At 34.0% G+C, this 17079-nt stretch overlaps 1 protein-coding gene across 5 annotated transcripts in view; it reads left to right on the top strand.

Moving 5' to 3' along the window:
* Positions 1-1064: 1064 nt before the first annotated feature.
* LOC149576970 (uncharacterized) overlaps positions 1065-17079 on the top strand; it is a 56732-nt gene continuing 40717 nt past the window's right edge. For 3 of the 5 annotated variants that reach the window (XR_016362550.1, XR_016362548.1, XM_089821298.1), the window contains exons 1-2: positions 1065-3841; positions 4404-5518. Coding sequence is in view for 3 of the 5 variants with exons in the window: in XM_089821298.1 (XP_089677424.1) it covers positions 2027-3841; positions 4404-5518 (2930 nt within the window). In the remaining 2 variants the exon portion in view is untranslated. The remainder of the gene's footprint in view (positions 3842-4403; positions 5519-17079) is intronic. The other 2 variants (XM_089821316.1, XM_089821305.1) reach the window with 2 other exon arrangements.

Raw genomic sequence — 17079 nt, 5'->3', positions numbered from 1 at the left:
GTGTAAACTTAAAGAAATAACATTTTACAAATGACAAAAATAAACATTAATGTAAAACTAATAAATATATTTAAAATAAGAAATATAAAACATTTAACTCTATATTTACTCAAATTTAGTCAAATAGATAATGAAAATTAATATTGATTAGACATTCATTTGTGAGGTGGACGATAAAAGTGATTTTTTTTTTGAAAAGTTAATCCACTTGTCACAAATGTGGAAAAGGTAAAATTGTAATTAATGCATTCATCTTCTTACAAAATATTTGTATTTTCTTACAATGACAAAAATAAACATCAATGTAAAACTTGAAATGTTAATCCACTCGTCACAAATGTAGAAAAGATAAAGTTGTAATTAATGCATGATAGGGTTGTTAGAAAATATTTGTATTTTTGTTAGAGAAAATTGAATTTTCTTCTTGCCAAAAATAGTATGGTCCTATAGAATGAATGAAAAATGTGATTTACAAAATAATGAAAAATTAGAAAACTATATAAATATTTGAAGTTTCATTTAAACTTTTAAATTGTATGAGTTGATTGGTTAATTAAATTGAAAAATTGAATTGAATGATTCCAATACTTTCCTACATTTGGCGGAACTAAAAATCCTTTCTGTTTGGCAACAATACAAGTAGAATAAACATATGTATATTCTTAAAATTTTGAATTCTCTGTTTGGATGCACCAAATTGGAGTTGGAATAGGAATAAAATTGGAATACTTATTCCAATTTTGACTCAAAAATGAGTATTTGCTATTTCACCTAAATAGGTGGAATTGGAATACTTATTTCTATTCCAATTTATTTTAATTTTAGAAAACATAAACTTTTGATTCTGTGAACTCCGTATCAAATTCTAGGTGAATCGAACAAGAAAAGGAATATATAACCCCATTTTCTATTGGAGAATAAATATTCTAAAATAGGTATTCCTATTTCCATTTTTATAGTATTTAAATCTACAACTCTTGATCAAAAAAGAAAACGCTTGTAGCGTAGGAGTCAATATTCAATATTCCTTACAAAACCCTAAGAAGTTCTAAATCAGAAATGGACACACACATCACTCCCGACAAATTTATATTAGACCTCTTCAACGATCGCCACTAACCCTTGGTACCCGGGACACTCTTAATTTCTCTATTACATCGTTCGGCTTTGCCCACGTTAAAATCATTTTCCATTTTAAAATAAAAAGTAAACCTCTGAATTATGGCTGTCAGCAGCATTATCTGATTATCATTGTTAAGAAAATGACACAGACTCTAATGTTATTCTATTCTGCCTTCTTCTCATTCTATTCTGACCATTTCAACGTATTTTATTCTCGTTCCAGTGTTTCTTCTGTAACACATTTGGGCAGACAAGCAGCATAAATTGTGTGTTAAAGACATTTCGATCGATTCAGTGGTAAGTAACCAGATGCTATCTCAATTCTGTTTACTTTGAATAATTATTTTCCCTTCTCTCCATTGAACTGCGTGCCAGCATTCCACGACACAACATTTTAGGGCATATTTTTTGTGTGGTGGATTGCTAGTGGTTTTAGCAGGGAGCAACAGGTTCACTGTTCGATTCTCTTTGTGCGTTGGAATTTGCTAAACTATAAAATAGCATCCAAGTGGCGCAATCGAGAGGTGTTGAGGAAAATGTACAGAAACATTAGTAAGCAATAAATCCTGTAAACGCAGGTTTCTGGCTGGAGTCCACTCTCAAGCATTAAGAGTGAACTCCCCAGTTGTAAATAAAGTTACAGATTTGATTCTACGCAGATGGTCCGAAGAAGGTAATCAGCGATTAAGTAAAACCCTAGAATAAAAACTCAAAACTATGCAGTATGCCTTGGTTTGAATTTTCCGGTATATAAATTTTGTCTACCTGGAGCATTAGAGGGGTAAATAAAAGCAAAATTCAGGCGGTGACATTGGGTTGTGCAAGGTTTTGGAGCATTTGATTTTGGTTGTTAAACTGCAAATCTGGAGCATCGTAGAGAAACAGCGCAGGGGGGTGAAAAATAATGTGTATTATGTGCGTGGCATCACGGTGGTCACGGCGAATTGTTACCATGTTGCCGTGTGTCGTGATTCCTCTTCTACTTTTATGGGCACTTTCTCAGGCGCTTCCTCCACGTCTCAGGTTCGAGGTCACCTCGCCTCGGTTGGCATGCGTTTTTGTGCTTCTGGTTATCCTTGGATGGTACGAAGTCATAATGCCGCGGCTTTTGTTGTGGAGAGCGAGGAGGAGTGCTCTTTTGAGGGACAGGAGAAGAATTCAGGCCCAAGAGGCCGCTAAATGGCGTAAAGAGGCGACAAGAAGATGCCGGAACTGTTTAACAGCTTACAGGGACCAGGCACCTGCAGGAGGTAGATTTATGTGTACATACTGCGGTCATGTTTCACGAAGGCCTGTTTTGGATATTCCTGGCATTGCCTCCGGGCTTGTTAGTCCAGGGATTCCATCAAATGCAGTTCTCTTGAAAGGGGGAATAGCTCAAATTGGCATTCCCGTTCAAAGCTTCTATGGGGGAAAGAATCTCAAGTCGTGGAATGGGAAAGGGTGGCCTGTAGGGAATGGATGGTCTGGAGGCAAGTCAAAGATGGGGGATAGCCCTTGGTCGAAAGAATGGCCTGGCGGTGACTCATGGTTAAAAGGATCTTGGCCAGGAGGGCCCAATTATCTGGGAGGCAACAATAACATGTTTGGAGATGTGTTTGGGGTAGGGGAAAAATGTTCTGCTTGTGAGTCATATCCTAGAGTTGTTATTTTCTTCTTGAGAATTGTAGGATTCTTTATTTTCTGCGTAAGATGGTTTTGGAAAAAGATTTTTAGAAGAGGTTCTCCAGGGGGTGAACAATCATTAAGTTCTGGATCAAAAGGATGCTTGAGGAAGGGTGAAGAAGGATGCAATGCTCAAGGAACTAAAGGAGAAAAAGCCCGCAGAAAGGCTGAAGAGAGAAGACAGGCTAGGTTAGAGAAAGAGATGCGGGAAGAAGAAGAGAGAAAACAACGAGAAGAAGTGGCTAGATTGGTAGAGGAGCAGAGAAGGATAAGGGATGAGAAATTGAAGGCTGAAAAAGAGAGTGAACAGGAACTTGCTGCACAGAGGGAGAAGGAAATCAGAAGGGAGAGGGAAGCAGATAGTAAACGTCAAGATAAGGTACTTGAAAAGAATAGGAGGTTGCCTAAGGATAAACCACGGGCTGATGGAGAGGAGTTGAGGAAGAAAGAACAAGAAAATGGAAAGAAGGAAGAAATGGTACGGAAGGGAGAAGGCAAAATAAGGGAGGGGGCAAAAACTGCACCTTTCCTTGCCACAATTAAAAAGGGTGGTAAAAACTTTAGAGTCTTTAGTACAGAGTCTGGAATAAAAACTAATGAGCAGGGTATGAAGGGAGGAATTAATAGCATTTCCAAGACTGGTACCTCTCGATATTTAGTTCCCATGAAAGGGACATTTCATTCCCCTCCAAGAACTTCTGCTTGGAAATCAAACAATACTATTTCTTTGCCTGGTAAGTCTTTTGTAACAAATTTGAAACTTGGAGCAACGCCAAGCAAAACAGTTAATTCTGGTGATGTTGCTTTATTTTCAGACAGCAGCAATTCTGTTGGTTGCACCACATGTGCAGAAAAAATTGATTCTGTTTGGAATAAAACAGATTGGACAAAATCTTGGGGGAAAGGAGGCAGCATTATAACTGAAAGTGTTTCTAGACAAGAACTTGGTAATGTTGATGGTAAGGGAGAAACAGATTCTAGCAATGTTGAAGCAGAGAACCTGTCAGCTAATTGTGCCAGAAACAGTTTAGGAATAAATCAGTTGCAACCTCATGTAAGTTGCAAGATACCTGATATTTTATTTTCCATCTTCTGCATTGTAATTATTAGCAAGAATCTATTACTGACATGCTTACATAAATGATATCGAATAATCAAGTGAAGCTTGGTCCTGGATTTGAAGAACTCTAGGTTCATCTTATGTTTCTAGTGCTTTGTAATTTGATGTAATCTAAAATTATAATTCTGGGAAGATGATAAAACAAGTACCAGCAAGAGAAGCTTTTCCCTTATTGATGGAAGTCAAACTAAACCTATGAAAATGCCATACAAATTTATAAATTTATCCATTGAAAAACAAGAACTGCAAAAAATGATGAGCATCAATGTATCAATAAATATTAAGCAATCTACAGTTTCTTCATATTAGTATTTTGATTGAAACACATTACATTTACTAATGCATTTTTATTTCAGAGGTTATTACCTGTCAACTGTTCTTTGAGATTTTCCTTTCCTGTAGTGATTTGCCTATGCAGTTAGTTGTCTGCATATAGAAAGAGGAGGCCAGTTGCAGATAGGTAATGGAGATGCTAACTGAACATTTCTTTTTGTAGGTGGGCTTTCAACTGCAGCCATCATCTCCCATGGCAATGAACACAAACTCATTGGATTCGCGTCCTACATGTCCTTCAGCATCATGCTTGGTAGCCACTACTCCATGTGTGAGAAGTTCTTTGGAACATGATCCTCAGTTTGAGGTTGGCAAAAAGTCTATAAATGAAGCACCAGTTTCATTGCCTTCCAGCCATTTTTTCTTTGAGTCAGATGTCGATGTCTTACTTACTTCAGTAGCCACTATGTCAATGCCAGTCAATTCAGTTCCAGAATATATTTCCCAACCAATGAATTTAGACAATTCTATTCCATCTCATGTTAATATATCACCAGATAAGTCAGCACCACCTGAAGGTAATCCTATTGAGGAACTTTTAAGTCCACAAAATCCGATCTCTTTGAAAATGCCGGTCTCTGAATCAGTAAACAGCTCTTCTTTGAACCTTAAAACCAAAGTTATATCTGATACACAGACAATTCGAGTGTCATCTCCGATGGGTGCACCTGTACGTACTCCTATCCAGAGACCTACACCAATTGAGTTGCCTATCTCCAAATTGTTGCCTTCGGATATTGTTAACGAAGTGCACATAAGTGGAGATCAGTTTCCTCCAATTACAGAACCTTGGGGCTTACGATCATTGTCTCTAGATTGTCCACATGACGCTTTTAAACAATTCAAATGGCAGATGTGGGAGACACCACAGCTCGGACAGAGCAGCCTTCCTAATTTAGTAGGGCCTTCTGGGCTACCTGTTGGCAATGGCATGTTTAAACAGGGAAATGATTTTTCACCCCCATGTTCTGAGGAAACTTTGATATCACCATTTGAACCTGAAACTCATCTCCCTTCATCTCTTTTCTCTCCACAAGAGAAGTCTAATAACCGAATCCAAAGCAGTGGCAACCCCATAGGTGGGGCATTGATTTCAACTAGTGATAGTTTGTGGCTGAATCAGCCAGCATTTGAATCTGCAGAAGGAATTTGGAATACCCCCAATCATCATCAGGTACCTCCCAGTTTTTCCAGTGGAGGTATAAAAGAAGTGGAAGGTTCTGTTATCGCTATGGATTGTCGCCCATACGAGCAGAATAAAAGCAACTTTTGGCTCAAGTAAGTGTTCCAATCCACTTTAGTGACTGCACTATGTGTTTTAGTTGGAGAGTAGTGGTTGTACTGTCTGAGGAACTGTATTAAAATCCTCTTAAGTATTTTTTTGGCAATGGTACATGGAATTGATACAGAAAATATTTTAATTTTACTATTAATTTGCATTAGACATGACTTTATTGTTGTATGGTTAATTGCCTCTGTAATTGTAATTTCTATGTAATGAGTTTTGTTCATGTTTTGAGAAAATTTCTTAGTTCATTGCATTGAATTGATCATATGTACAATAATTAACAGTTCAGAATCTTCATTAAATACTTTCTAATTTACCTTCCATGTTTCGTTCGGTTTTGTTTTTCCGTTTTTGCAAATTTGACAAGTTTCCTTATGCTATCTTGCAATTTTCCTATTCATCTTTGTTTTCAATTCTATCAACTTCTATATTGTATGAATTCTTTTCTGGATTCTACTTTGTTTAAATTTTTGCTTCAACATTCAGATCACACTGTGTGATCCATCACTGAAAGAGAAAAACACAACTGAGAACGCAAAATTGACTCATACAGAATCACAGATCTATAAAAAATTCCAAACAATTCGTTTGTGATTGTGTATGGGTTGCTTTTGTGTTCTGAATTGAATTCTTCTCCTGAAGTTGTTCTCTTACATCCTGATGATGGATTATGGATCATGATCCAAAACGACAATGCAATAATTTACACATTTGAGTCCAAGGACATTTTCATGTAACCATTCATGGACTATTGAAATCTGATAAGTCATGGACTATTGAAATCTAATAAGTTCAATTTATTTTTATATTGTTGAAAGTCAGCAATTCCTTTTTCTGACTGGGATCCCAAAAATATTTAGGTGCCAGATTGAAATGTCATTGTGATAGAGGAATATAACAAGGAACAATAATTGCAATGCAAACTATATTGCCAAATAGAAGTGTAAATGCATATAAGCAGAACATTGTGACCACGAAAATATGGAGGAGATTATATGATTTAAAGCATATAATTAGTACTATAAATGTAAAATGCGTGCATAAGTAGAATACTGTAACTATATGGAGAATATGTTCATCAAAAACTGAGCAGTTGTGCTTCTCAAGGGATCGGTGTAGAATCTGTTTGTGTGAGATCAGATGCAACTGTGACTGTATTTTGCTAAGCTGTATGCTGATACATTTTCAGGAGAGGTGGGTGAGGGTGGGTGCTTGTAATGTTGCAGGTTGGGCAGGCATATGACATTTGTTGATATTATGCACTCCGTGATGAATCCGTCATTTTTAACAACTCCACTTGTGATCAAGGGTTCGTCCTGATGGACTTATCAACAATAACATGTGGCCGATGACAACAGGGTTACATTATGGCATCCCCGTAGAGCTTAAAGTTGAGTTTCTACCTAGAAGTGTAATTAACTTTGAAGTGTGAAGTAAACAAAATTGTTGTCTCCTCATTTTGAAGACCCATGAAAGTTTCAAAAAACTTTTGTAATGTCCCCTTTTTGCACTTCATCAGATCCCCTATATGTGTGAAATCAGATGCAACTATGATTGTAGCTTGCCAAACTGTATGCCGAAACCTTTGCAGGAAAGGTGGGTGCTTGTAAGTTGCATCTTGGGCTGATGTGGCATTTTCTTATACTATGCACTTCGTGATGAGTCCATTATTTTTTTACATCTCCACTTGTGACCAAGGGTTCATCCTGATGGATTTGTCAACAATAACATGTGGCTCAAGCCAACAGGGTTTCATTTAGGGCATCCTGGCAGAACTTAAAGTTGAATTTCTGCCTAGAAGATGTAATTAACTTTGAAGCATAAAGTAAACAATTTTTTTGTCTCCTCACCTTGAAGAACCATGAAAGTTTCAAACAATATTTGTAATATCCCCTCTTTGCTCTTGATCAGATGGTAAATCCATTTCTTTGTGTCTTGGTTGAGTTCGCGCAAGAGTTTCCTGAACTTTCCAATAGAGCTTCTATTTTTGGCAGGGAGCTATTTTGAGTTCTTACTATTTATAGTAAGTGGGCCACCAGTTCTAAAGTTGTGCAGAACTCCTGTCTATATCTTTGGCAAGTTTAAGGGATTTGAAGAAATATTTAATTTATTGGCCTTATTAAACTTTTATATGTAACTTTTTAAGTTTCTCAGAAAAGGACCCTGTGTCCTTGTTAGATAATGTTGCTTTAAAAAGGGGGCCAATGTATTTGCTAGACATAAGACTAATGTCATGCCTTGAAAGTGGATGCATAAGGTAAACGGGAAATATATTCTTTAAAAAAAAAAAATCAATTTAAAAAGCAAAGGAGGGTGGATGCCTAGGAAGAGAGATATAAGGAGTTTTAAATAAAATTAAAAGGAAACCTAAAAGGGGCATGGAGTTTTGGAGGGGAACGGATTTTTAAACTTTTGTTGCTCTAATCCTTTTTCTTTCTTCTTTAAAAGAACCTTTTGGCTCTCATTTGATCATCTTGTTTTTGGCTACATAACAAAGTGCTGCTAGAGTCTTTCTAGGAAGGACAATCTGCTGGTTTGAGGACGAATACCCTCAGCGGGGACATTGGATTCAGTGATGAAAGACCCAATCAAGCTGGTTATCGTTGAAAGAACAGTGTTTTGAAGTTATTGGTGTGTGAAGATTGAGATTTTCAGAGTGGTTTGACGTGGGTTTGCTGATTTTTGGTTTGGTTTGTTGGGTTTTGGAATGTTTGTTGGCTTGCTTCGATTGGGTGCACATTTGGAGTGTTCAAATGCCCAGGCTGATTTACATTTACAGGTTCCTGGAAATCATTGGTAGCGTGAAAGGTCTGAATGCCATGAGCTTGGAGGCTTTTAACATCATCTCCAGACATTATAGGTTGCTCATGTAATTTCTGGTTAGTGAAGACTGAACACGGGTGATGTTTAAGCATTATATTTATCTTTGAAGGACGTTTTTCCAGGTCTGATTATGATAATTAAAACTCTGATTACAGTGGTAATGTTTGTGGATATTGTTTGAAAAAACATTTCCTAGTGTTGATCAACATTACTTGCCATGAATTTGGTCAAGTATAGGGACTGATTTAAGGGTGTCTTCAGATTTGGTATGGTAATGGGATGTAATTTTAATGCTTTTTAACTCACGAATATCATTCAAGGTTCACAAATGGATCCATGGACACAAGAGTAGCAAACTTGTTGACTATTTCTTTCTTTGGATTAGATTATTAAATTAAATTATGGAATTCAATAATCAATCCAAGGATTGATGTAAGGATTTCGAGTCTTAAATTCCTTTTTCCTTAAAATCCTTACTAACTTCGAGCTTCGAATGGGAAATGCCAGAGCCTAAAGGGATCACAATGAGGACAATGTTGATTAAGAGATTATATAAGGGTTTCTATCGGGAATTTTGATGGCATGTAAAGGGGAAAGGTTACAAATATTAACATGGAGCATATTGACATGAAGAAACTTAGGAGGAGAATGTATGGATATAGGAATCGTTTGCCTTCTAGGGTTGTAGCTAATATAATAAAGAGTGGACTTTATCAGGCGACAAGATTCCTTTCATCTATCTAGTGCAATGACCTCATGGTTGAGTGTGCAAGGAATAATCGATCTATTCACTAGAACAATCAAGGCTAAAGGAAAGGTGTATGCATTTTTGAACAAGAGCCACAATGCGTCATAGTTCCTACCTAACGCATAATGGTTGTAGAGGTGTAGATGAGTGAGAATCTAAATTAACATTGTGAATGCATTAATTTTTGCTTAGAAATGCACTTGTGATCTGATAGTATTGCTCATATTTTGTTGTTAAATTCTCGTCCTAGAAATGCGCTTGTGATTTGATAGGATGGCTCATATTTTGTTGTTAAGTTCTCGTGCTATATTATTATATCTTTGGGTATTTAAGCCCAAGAATAAGAGGCCAAAGTCTCCAATATGGCACTAAGTACTTAATATCATATTACGATCAATACATATGCTTAAACAAATTTGCACCTTCTACGTTGACAACTTAAATTATGTGCAATTAGGAAAGATATCCATACCAATATTTGAATTATAGAACTTGAAGAAGTGATGAAGCATTTGGATTATCACATTATATGTTTAAGCATACCTTGCATGCTACTAAAGAACCATAAGTAGTTGGAATAACTACCCCAACTATGTATTATTCTCATCTTGATTATCAAATGGAACTCACACTATTTTAATCATTAGCACTGGACAAAAACTAGGATAGAGATATAGGTAGAGATAAATAGCAGTATACAACAATAACAACATAAACATATATGCAGAGGGAAAAAAAAGATAGATAATATAGAGGAGGAAGAGGAAGAGAGATAAAACAGTAAGATAGAGTGGTACCAACATAAGTTGTGTGTGTGAGAGAGAGAGAATTAAATATAATTATTTTTCTTAATAAAACAAATAGTCAAAATAAAATCATGGTTATAATAAAAAATTAAAATATATAATATTTTAATTAATGAAACTAGAGTTTAATTTTTATATTTCACATTTCTATAAGAAAAATGAAATGTATTGAAATATAAAAATATTTTATAAGTAAAACTAATTGTTTAATTTTACACAATTAGAAAAGGTTTACTATTTAATGTTTTGTATTTCCAAATTTTTCATAAAATTAAGTAATTTTTAATTATGAAATAATATCTATATAATTTAATATGTACATTTGTAAATAATAAATAGATGTAATACATATGAATTTGATGTTGATGAATAAATATGATGTAATAAATAAGTAATAAAATATAACTATTTAATTTTAATACATAGTTTATAAAAACTTAATAATAATTTATATATCTTAATCATGGCCACGACCGTTTACCAATAATTTTTTTTTTTAAAATTAAAATAATAATTTATATATCTTTTAGAATTGAATTATTTCTTTTTTTTGGTTATTTCTTTAGTATGTTTATTTGATATAAAATATAATTATTAATTTAATATTAAAATATATATTTAAGTTTTAAATGTATTTAAACTAAATGATAAATTGTTTAAATAAAAAATAATAATAATAATAAATGATATAATTTATAAATTGTAACACTTATCAATTATACATAGTAGAAACACTATTATAAAATATAATTAAAAAATAATATTGTTTAATTTATTTTTATAAAAGTAAAATAATAGTAATAATTTAACTACTTTTATTAAAAAAGAAAAGTTTTTAAAAAATTAGAAATTCAAATACAAACATATAATATATTGAAATTATATTAAAAAGATATATTATATATTTATATATATAAAATTTGAACTTATGCATTACATGAAGTTTTAGAAACAAGTGATATCAAATAGTCAAAAATAAACATTAATGCAAAACTAATAATAAATATATTTAAAATAAGAAATTAAAAGTATTTAATAGATTGTGATAATTAATATTGATGAGATGGAGGATAAAATGATTGCAAAAATAAAATCTTATCAACTTGTCATAAATGTGGAAAAGATAAAGTTGTAATTAATACATTCATTAATGCAAGATGAAGTTGTTAAGAAATATTTGTATTTTTTGTTGAAGAAAATTATTTTTCTCCCCCACCAAAAATAGTATGGACCAATAGAATGGATGAAAAATGTGATTTATAAAATAATGAAAAATTAGAAAAAGATATAAACATTTAAAATCTCATATAATCTTTTAAATTCTTTGATTTGATTGATTAGTGTTAATGTCATATTTGCATTGACATGAATGCATAAGTATTCTTGCCTTGGCAGGAACTAACAAAGAAGCAATGAGGGAAACATTTGGAATTTCGTATAATCCCAAGATGCAAATTAAGACCAAAGGACAAGCCAAAGTATTATATGAGGGGAATCCATATGCTTGTATGGATATTATTAACAAAAATGAATCATTGAGCCAATAAAGCATTATATCAAGTTACCCAAGAAGCTTATGAGCGATGATTTCAAGGATGAATGCTGTGACTTAATCTTTATGTTAAACAGAGTTACAGAGACACCTCAAGGAGCCTTCTTTGACACTTGGATGTTCTACTTCATAGAAGAGATAGTCACAAGAGAAGTAATGATGGATTGGGAAAGAATGATAAGTGACAACATTCATGCACATTTGAGAAACTTAAGGAAAACAAATCAGTTCTATATGAGCTCCTATGCAATCTACCTGCTAGTGAGGAGTATAAAGTATATAGACCTCATATTTAAAGGCGTGATTGTGAATGACAAGGATCAGTTTAAAGTGTATGACTATTATCTTAAGTTACAACTACATGAGAAGGCAAATTATAGGAGAATCAATGACATCTTTATCATTAACATCACTCACACTTTAGGAAGAAACACAGAGGGTTATCCAAGGATGCCATTGCATTGATCAAATAGTATGGAAATTGGTATATCTAATTCGCTACTTTCACCTATATCAGGATCCAACGACATTCCTCAAAAACATACAAGCTTTCTAAGTATCCTATAAACAAAATGGTTTTGTTGGAGGTGATCTTATGTAGAAGGAGAAGCAACCAATTCGGAGATGCAATTTTACCAGCTGGGAACATAAAAAGCAAGAAAGGATTTTGATTCATTCCAAAATATCCAAACCTAGAGAGGTATGAAATGTAGACACAAGGTAGACATTGAAGATTATTGGTCAAATATAATGGATGAAGAGGTTGGAAGGAGGAAAATGAGGACTAGGATGACAATGTATTTAATGAGCTGTGGAGTTTTCTCTATTCCTGACTAGGTCAAGGATGATGACAACACAGTTCATCCTGATTATAGGTATAAGAGCAAGTCAATTGAGCCGCCAAACTGGTCACTAAAGGGGCAACTTTTAGATTTATGCACCTTGATGAGAGGAGTGATGGATAAAGTGAGGGCATGGATTAATAAGCAAGTGAGGAAGTTGATGAAACAAGGTTTTACCTTCACCCACACTAAGATGTAGAACAGAGACTTTTCTTCTAAGGGCAATGAAGGAACTATCAACACTTTAGGATTACACATTAGGATGCAAGACAAGCTTCAAAGGAAGGGGGTAATGTGGCAAAAATATCACAAACATCAAGTGATAGGACCATTAGTAGGGAATATGAGAGCCAAGGACTCAAGTCCAACACACTTACTCCTATTCCTTGTTACTCGTCAACTAGGGAGATAGAGGCACAAACTATAGATTGATTTAGTGTAGGGTGGAGATGCAAAAACTCTACCTCTGTATAGTCAAGAGTTAGCTTCATCCATGCATTGAGTACAACAAGATACAAAGATATTACATCCTCCTCTACAATACAGTTGGTAGTCGATTTGGGTGATAGCATGATATAGCTTGATCCTAGCATTGAAGAGATGGAAGATGAGATAATTTTAGCATTGGAGGGATTTGATGAAAATGAATGAATGAATGATGATGATATGGATTTATCCAAGGTTCCAGAATGGCTAAGGGAGAGTATGAAGAAAAGGAGAAGGGTAGAAGTGGTTACACCTTTAAATGGCATTGATACATTTTTTAGAAGGATTGGAAAAGAAAAGGAACCTAGGCCATCTAAGAGGGTTCATAACACTACCATGGATGAGTTAGGATTTCATGTTGTGCATTTGGCTATTCCCATTGGTGACACAAATGAGGAGGAGATTAGTCCTAACAATTATCATTTATCCTCATTTGATATAGAGCCCACAACTAAAGAGCAAGAATTTCAAGAGTTCAGAGACACTGTGGATACTATTAGGAAAGGGTAAAGAAGCCAACAAAAGAAAGAGATGAGCTAGAAATGGAGAACTTAAAGATGAAGGATATCATAAATAAATATGTGAATCTATCTTGGCACAAGAACACTACGCTTGTTCCATATGCACCCACCCTTGAGAATTTGCATAGTGTTGGTGGCATGGTGGAGGAATTTGCATGCAACGATTGGTTGAGATATGGAAGGAATTTTAGCCCATTAAACGTAATGTTATTTCTCGTCTCAAGACATCAAGGACTATCCTCACATATGTCTTGACTCAAGAGGGTGTTATTGATAGAGGGAGTGCATATGACTTTGGCTATTGGTATCTCTCATTGGTTATCGGGAGGACTACATATGAGTATGCAAATGTACTAAGCACTACCTATTCTGGTATATGTATTCCAAATGCTAGCGATCTCTTATTTATAATGAGCATAAGCAATGAAGAGACATGTAATCTATTTGTTAATTAGATAATTAATATAATAATATATATTATATAAATTTCGCTCATATAATAATAAACTTATATCTCAAATATAATGAACACACACACACACACACCCTTTATAATAGTAGGTTTTCAATCTTTATCTCATAATCGAAGTCGAACACAACTTTATGATATGGGACTGGCGAAGGGCACGTTGGTTGGTTGGGGGCCCGCTTTCTTTCCTTGTTCGATTTGGGCTATCCGGTAGCATATCCTTCAGTCTGTTCGGCATCGCTCATAACCATATCTCAATAATGATACTCTTTCTTGGAGGGCACTAATAATTCCATACCTCCATGCCTACAATAGCCACGATGGGGGGGGCACTTATACAATTTGATAGGACGTGTAGAATTTGTGGTGCTTTTGCATGCACCAATGCTTTGTGATAGCCTAGCCGATAGTAAGGGGCCCCCTCTGATTTCTATAAATTTTTCACTTTTTAATGAAACGCCTAACTATTGAATTGATTTTGTCAACTCAAAAAAAGGATTCAATCCAGCACAGGTTCCCCTACGGCTACCTTGTTGCAACTTCACCCTAGTCGAAGACCCCACCGTGGTATGTGCCAATAGGACCAAACCCAACTATATATCAACACATTTGATGTGGAAGTTTGAATCTGGATGCATATTGTATACAGATATATAAATTTGTAAAAAAACTTATATGGATGAATCCAAAACGAATCTGAACCTAACCGATTTTTTTTCGAACTAGTTTTGAACCCGAATCCGAAGTGGCAACTTAGCTTTGATCTGTTGAAGGTGTTCTTGACTGGTTGTTTGATTTATCTGTACTAATTTATGTCGCATCAATTCTTTATCTGTGTCTGCCCTGTCCGCCCCACCCCCCTGCCATTCTCCCCCAATGTTCTTCTCTTATATCCCATCATTATCTATAAAATAGTGAGACCCTTTCTATCACTGTCTCCCTCTATAAAGGGTTGTCTTTATTACACTCTCTATGAAGGATCCTGTCTTCAGATGGATCACACCCTTCACTATTCATTCAGTGCATGAGTTCATAACAACTGAGAATTGAAGGTTTGCTGACTCGTAAACTTAGATTTAATTCTTTAAATAATTTAACAAATATTTCTCGATGTCAATGATTCTTTTCGATCTCTAAGCAACCATAAGTTTATGAAAGACAAATACAATTAAACTAGCAGTCCATAGGACTGAATTGCCTTGGATATGGCGTGATCTTGTAGCTTTGCCAGACCTGTAGCAGCGGACTGTTGAAAGGAACAGTCAGCACTAACTCTAAGCAAATTCAGAATCACTTTGGCAAGGTCTAAGGCAGTGTGTTAAAGGTGTATGCTTCCCGACTATATACTCATAACAAAATATCCCCAAATAGAATTTTACCCAATTTTATTCTGGAATATTTTGTCAAACAGTTGCTTCGTCTATTGAAGGTTTAAAGAAGTCCGCTACTTCTGTTTTGAATCAAGAATACCAAAAACCTAAGTCAGAGGGTTCGAATTCGAATTCGAGTTTGTCGAACATAAAATTTGAATGAAATTCAACTAGGGTAAACATTTGGCAAAAAAAATTGAAATTAAATTTTAGTTATATATATATTTATGTATTTATAAATATTAGTAATATATCCACAAAATTGTCAAAATAGTAAAACATTGCTAAGTAATTTAAATAAATAACTCAATATCAGTCTAAAATAAAGTACTACTAGCAGTTGCATGCTTTTGTACATGCAACATTGAGCCGATAGGAAAGTATATTTTTGCAACCTAATTTTTTTGAAACAAACATTATTAAACAAAAAAATTATATTACAAAGTTATTGAAAAATCTTTTCCAATCAAATCAAATAAAATGCTACTAATATAGATGTAGAACTTGATTGAAACATTCATTATTACACAAACAAATTAATTGCAAAAACCATCCAGTCAAATGGAATAAAAAGTTACCAAATAATATACATGTATAATTTCCCATATAAAAATGATTTACATTTATAATTTTTGCAACTTCATTATTACACAAAGAAAAAACTTATCTAACCAAATTGAATACAAAGTAAGAAAAATAATATAGACGTTTCTTATAATTTTATATCATCACATTTATATGTTATATTAAAAATTCATAAAATGAAAATTCTACAAATTTAGATGAAAAAAAAAAGCAAATTAGTAAAGTCAAAAATAAAAAACTTTTAATAAAAAAGTTAGAGTGGGTAAGTGCCTACAATTATCTTTTGATTTCTATTTTCTATTTATACACTGTATGGCAAACCATATTCCATATTGGTAAAAAAGGAAATTTTCAGGAAAGAAAACTCTTCAATATTCAGTCGAGAAATCTAGTGCATGGAAGATTATCTTGTTCCTCATCCAACCAAAATTCCCAATTTTTATTTGCAGGCACATTAATGCTACCCAGCTATTTATCCATTTGTTCCAATATTTTCTATCATCAACAATCTTTTGCCATTCAAACCTTGATGGGTTAAGCAAGAATGGAGCAAATAACCATGCAACTATCAAGAACCACATGGAAGTGTTTATAAAAATATAATCTAATGAATTTTTTGTTGCTCAGTCATAAATGTTATACATAAACAATACCATCATTAGCTATTAGCTATAGGCCTTTTGTAAAATGGATTCTTGAATAGAGCTAGTAGTTTTCTACAAATTTTTCTTTTCTCACCACAAAGCCTCGTTCAGTGGTCCTGTACTTTGCACTTCCATGCAAAATTGTCCGCCCGAAATAATGAGTTTTTTGTTCCAGCGAGAATGTGAAAAAGAAAGAAGCAAGAAATCACCAAATGTGGACTAGAAGCCTCTTTCTAAGACAATCATTAGATTTTTGCATGGAGCAGCTGAAAAAATCCTCCATAACACAGCCGGGGCAAGAAAAGAAAAAACCCTCATGTTATGTGACAAGGTTCACAAAATTCAAAAAATTCAAGTAAAATAATGTATTCAAATCAAAATGCTTAACTTAGATGAATACAAAGATTTTAATCTGATTGCAAACTAGGAATTTTGAAAATTTTAAAGTGTATTCACCTTTCATTCTTGCTATTATCCATAAAGCCAAAAGACAATAAACAAAAAGTGACAATTTTGTAACAACTTTTTTGATTTCAATAACGCCATTCAACAAACAACATTTAAGACTATCATTAATCATTTATGCAAATCAACTAAAACTTATAAAAAACTTTCTATGACAAGATTAAAAACTGTTCTTGAAAAATTTCTTTAAAATGTTTTGCATATGAAAATCCACTGTAAAATCCAAAAGTCCTCCGGGCT

This window comes from Cupressus sempervirens, chromosome 1 (genome assembly GCF_028749045.1).
Source record: "Cupressus sempervirens isolate cs-2001-9-10 chromosome 1, ASM2874904v1, whole genome shotgun sequence".
In the NCBI taxonomy this organism is placed as follows: domain Eukaryota; kingdom Viridiplantae; phylum Streptophyta; class Pinopsida; order Cupressales; family Cupressaceae; genus Cupressus; species Cupressus sempervirens.
Note: the sequence above shows the minus strand (reverse complement) of the source record. Positions and strands in the feature narration are given on the sequence as shown.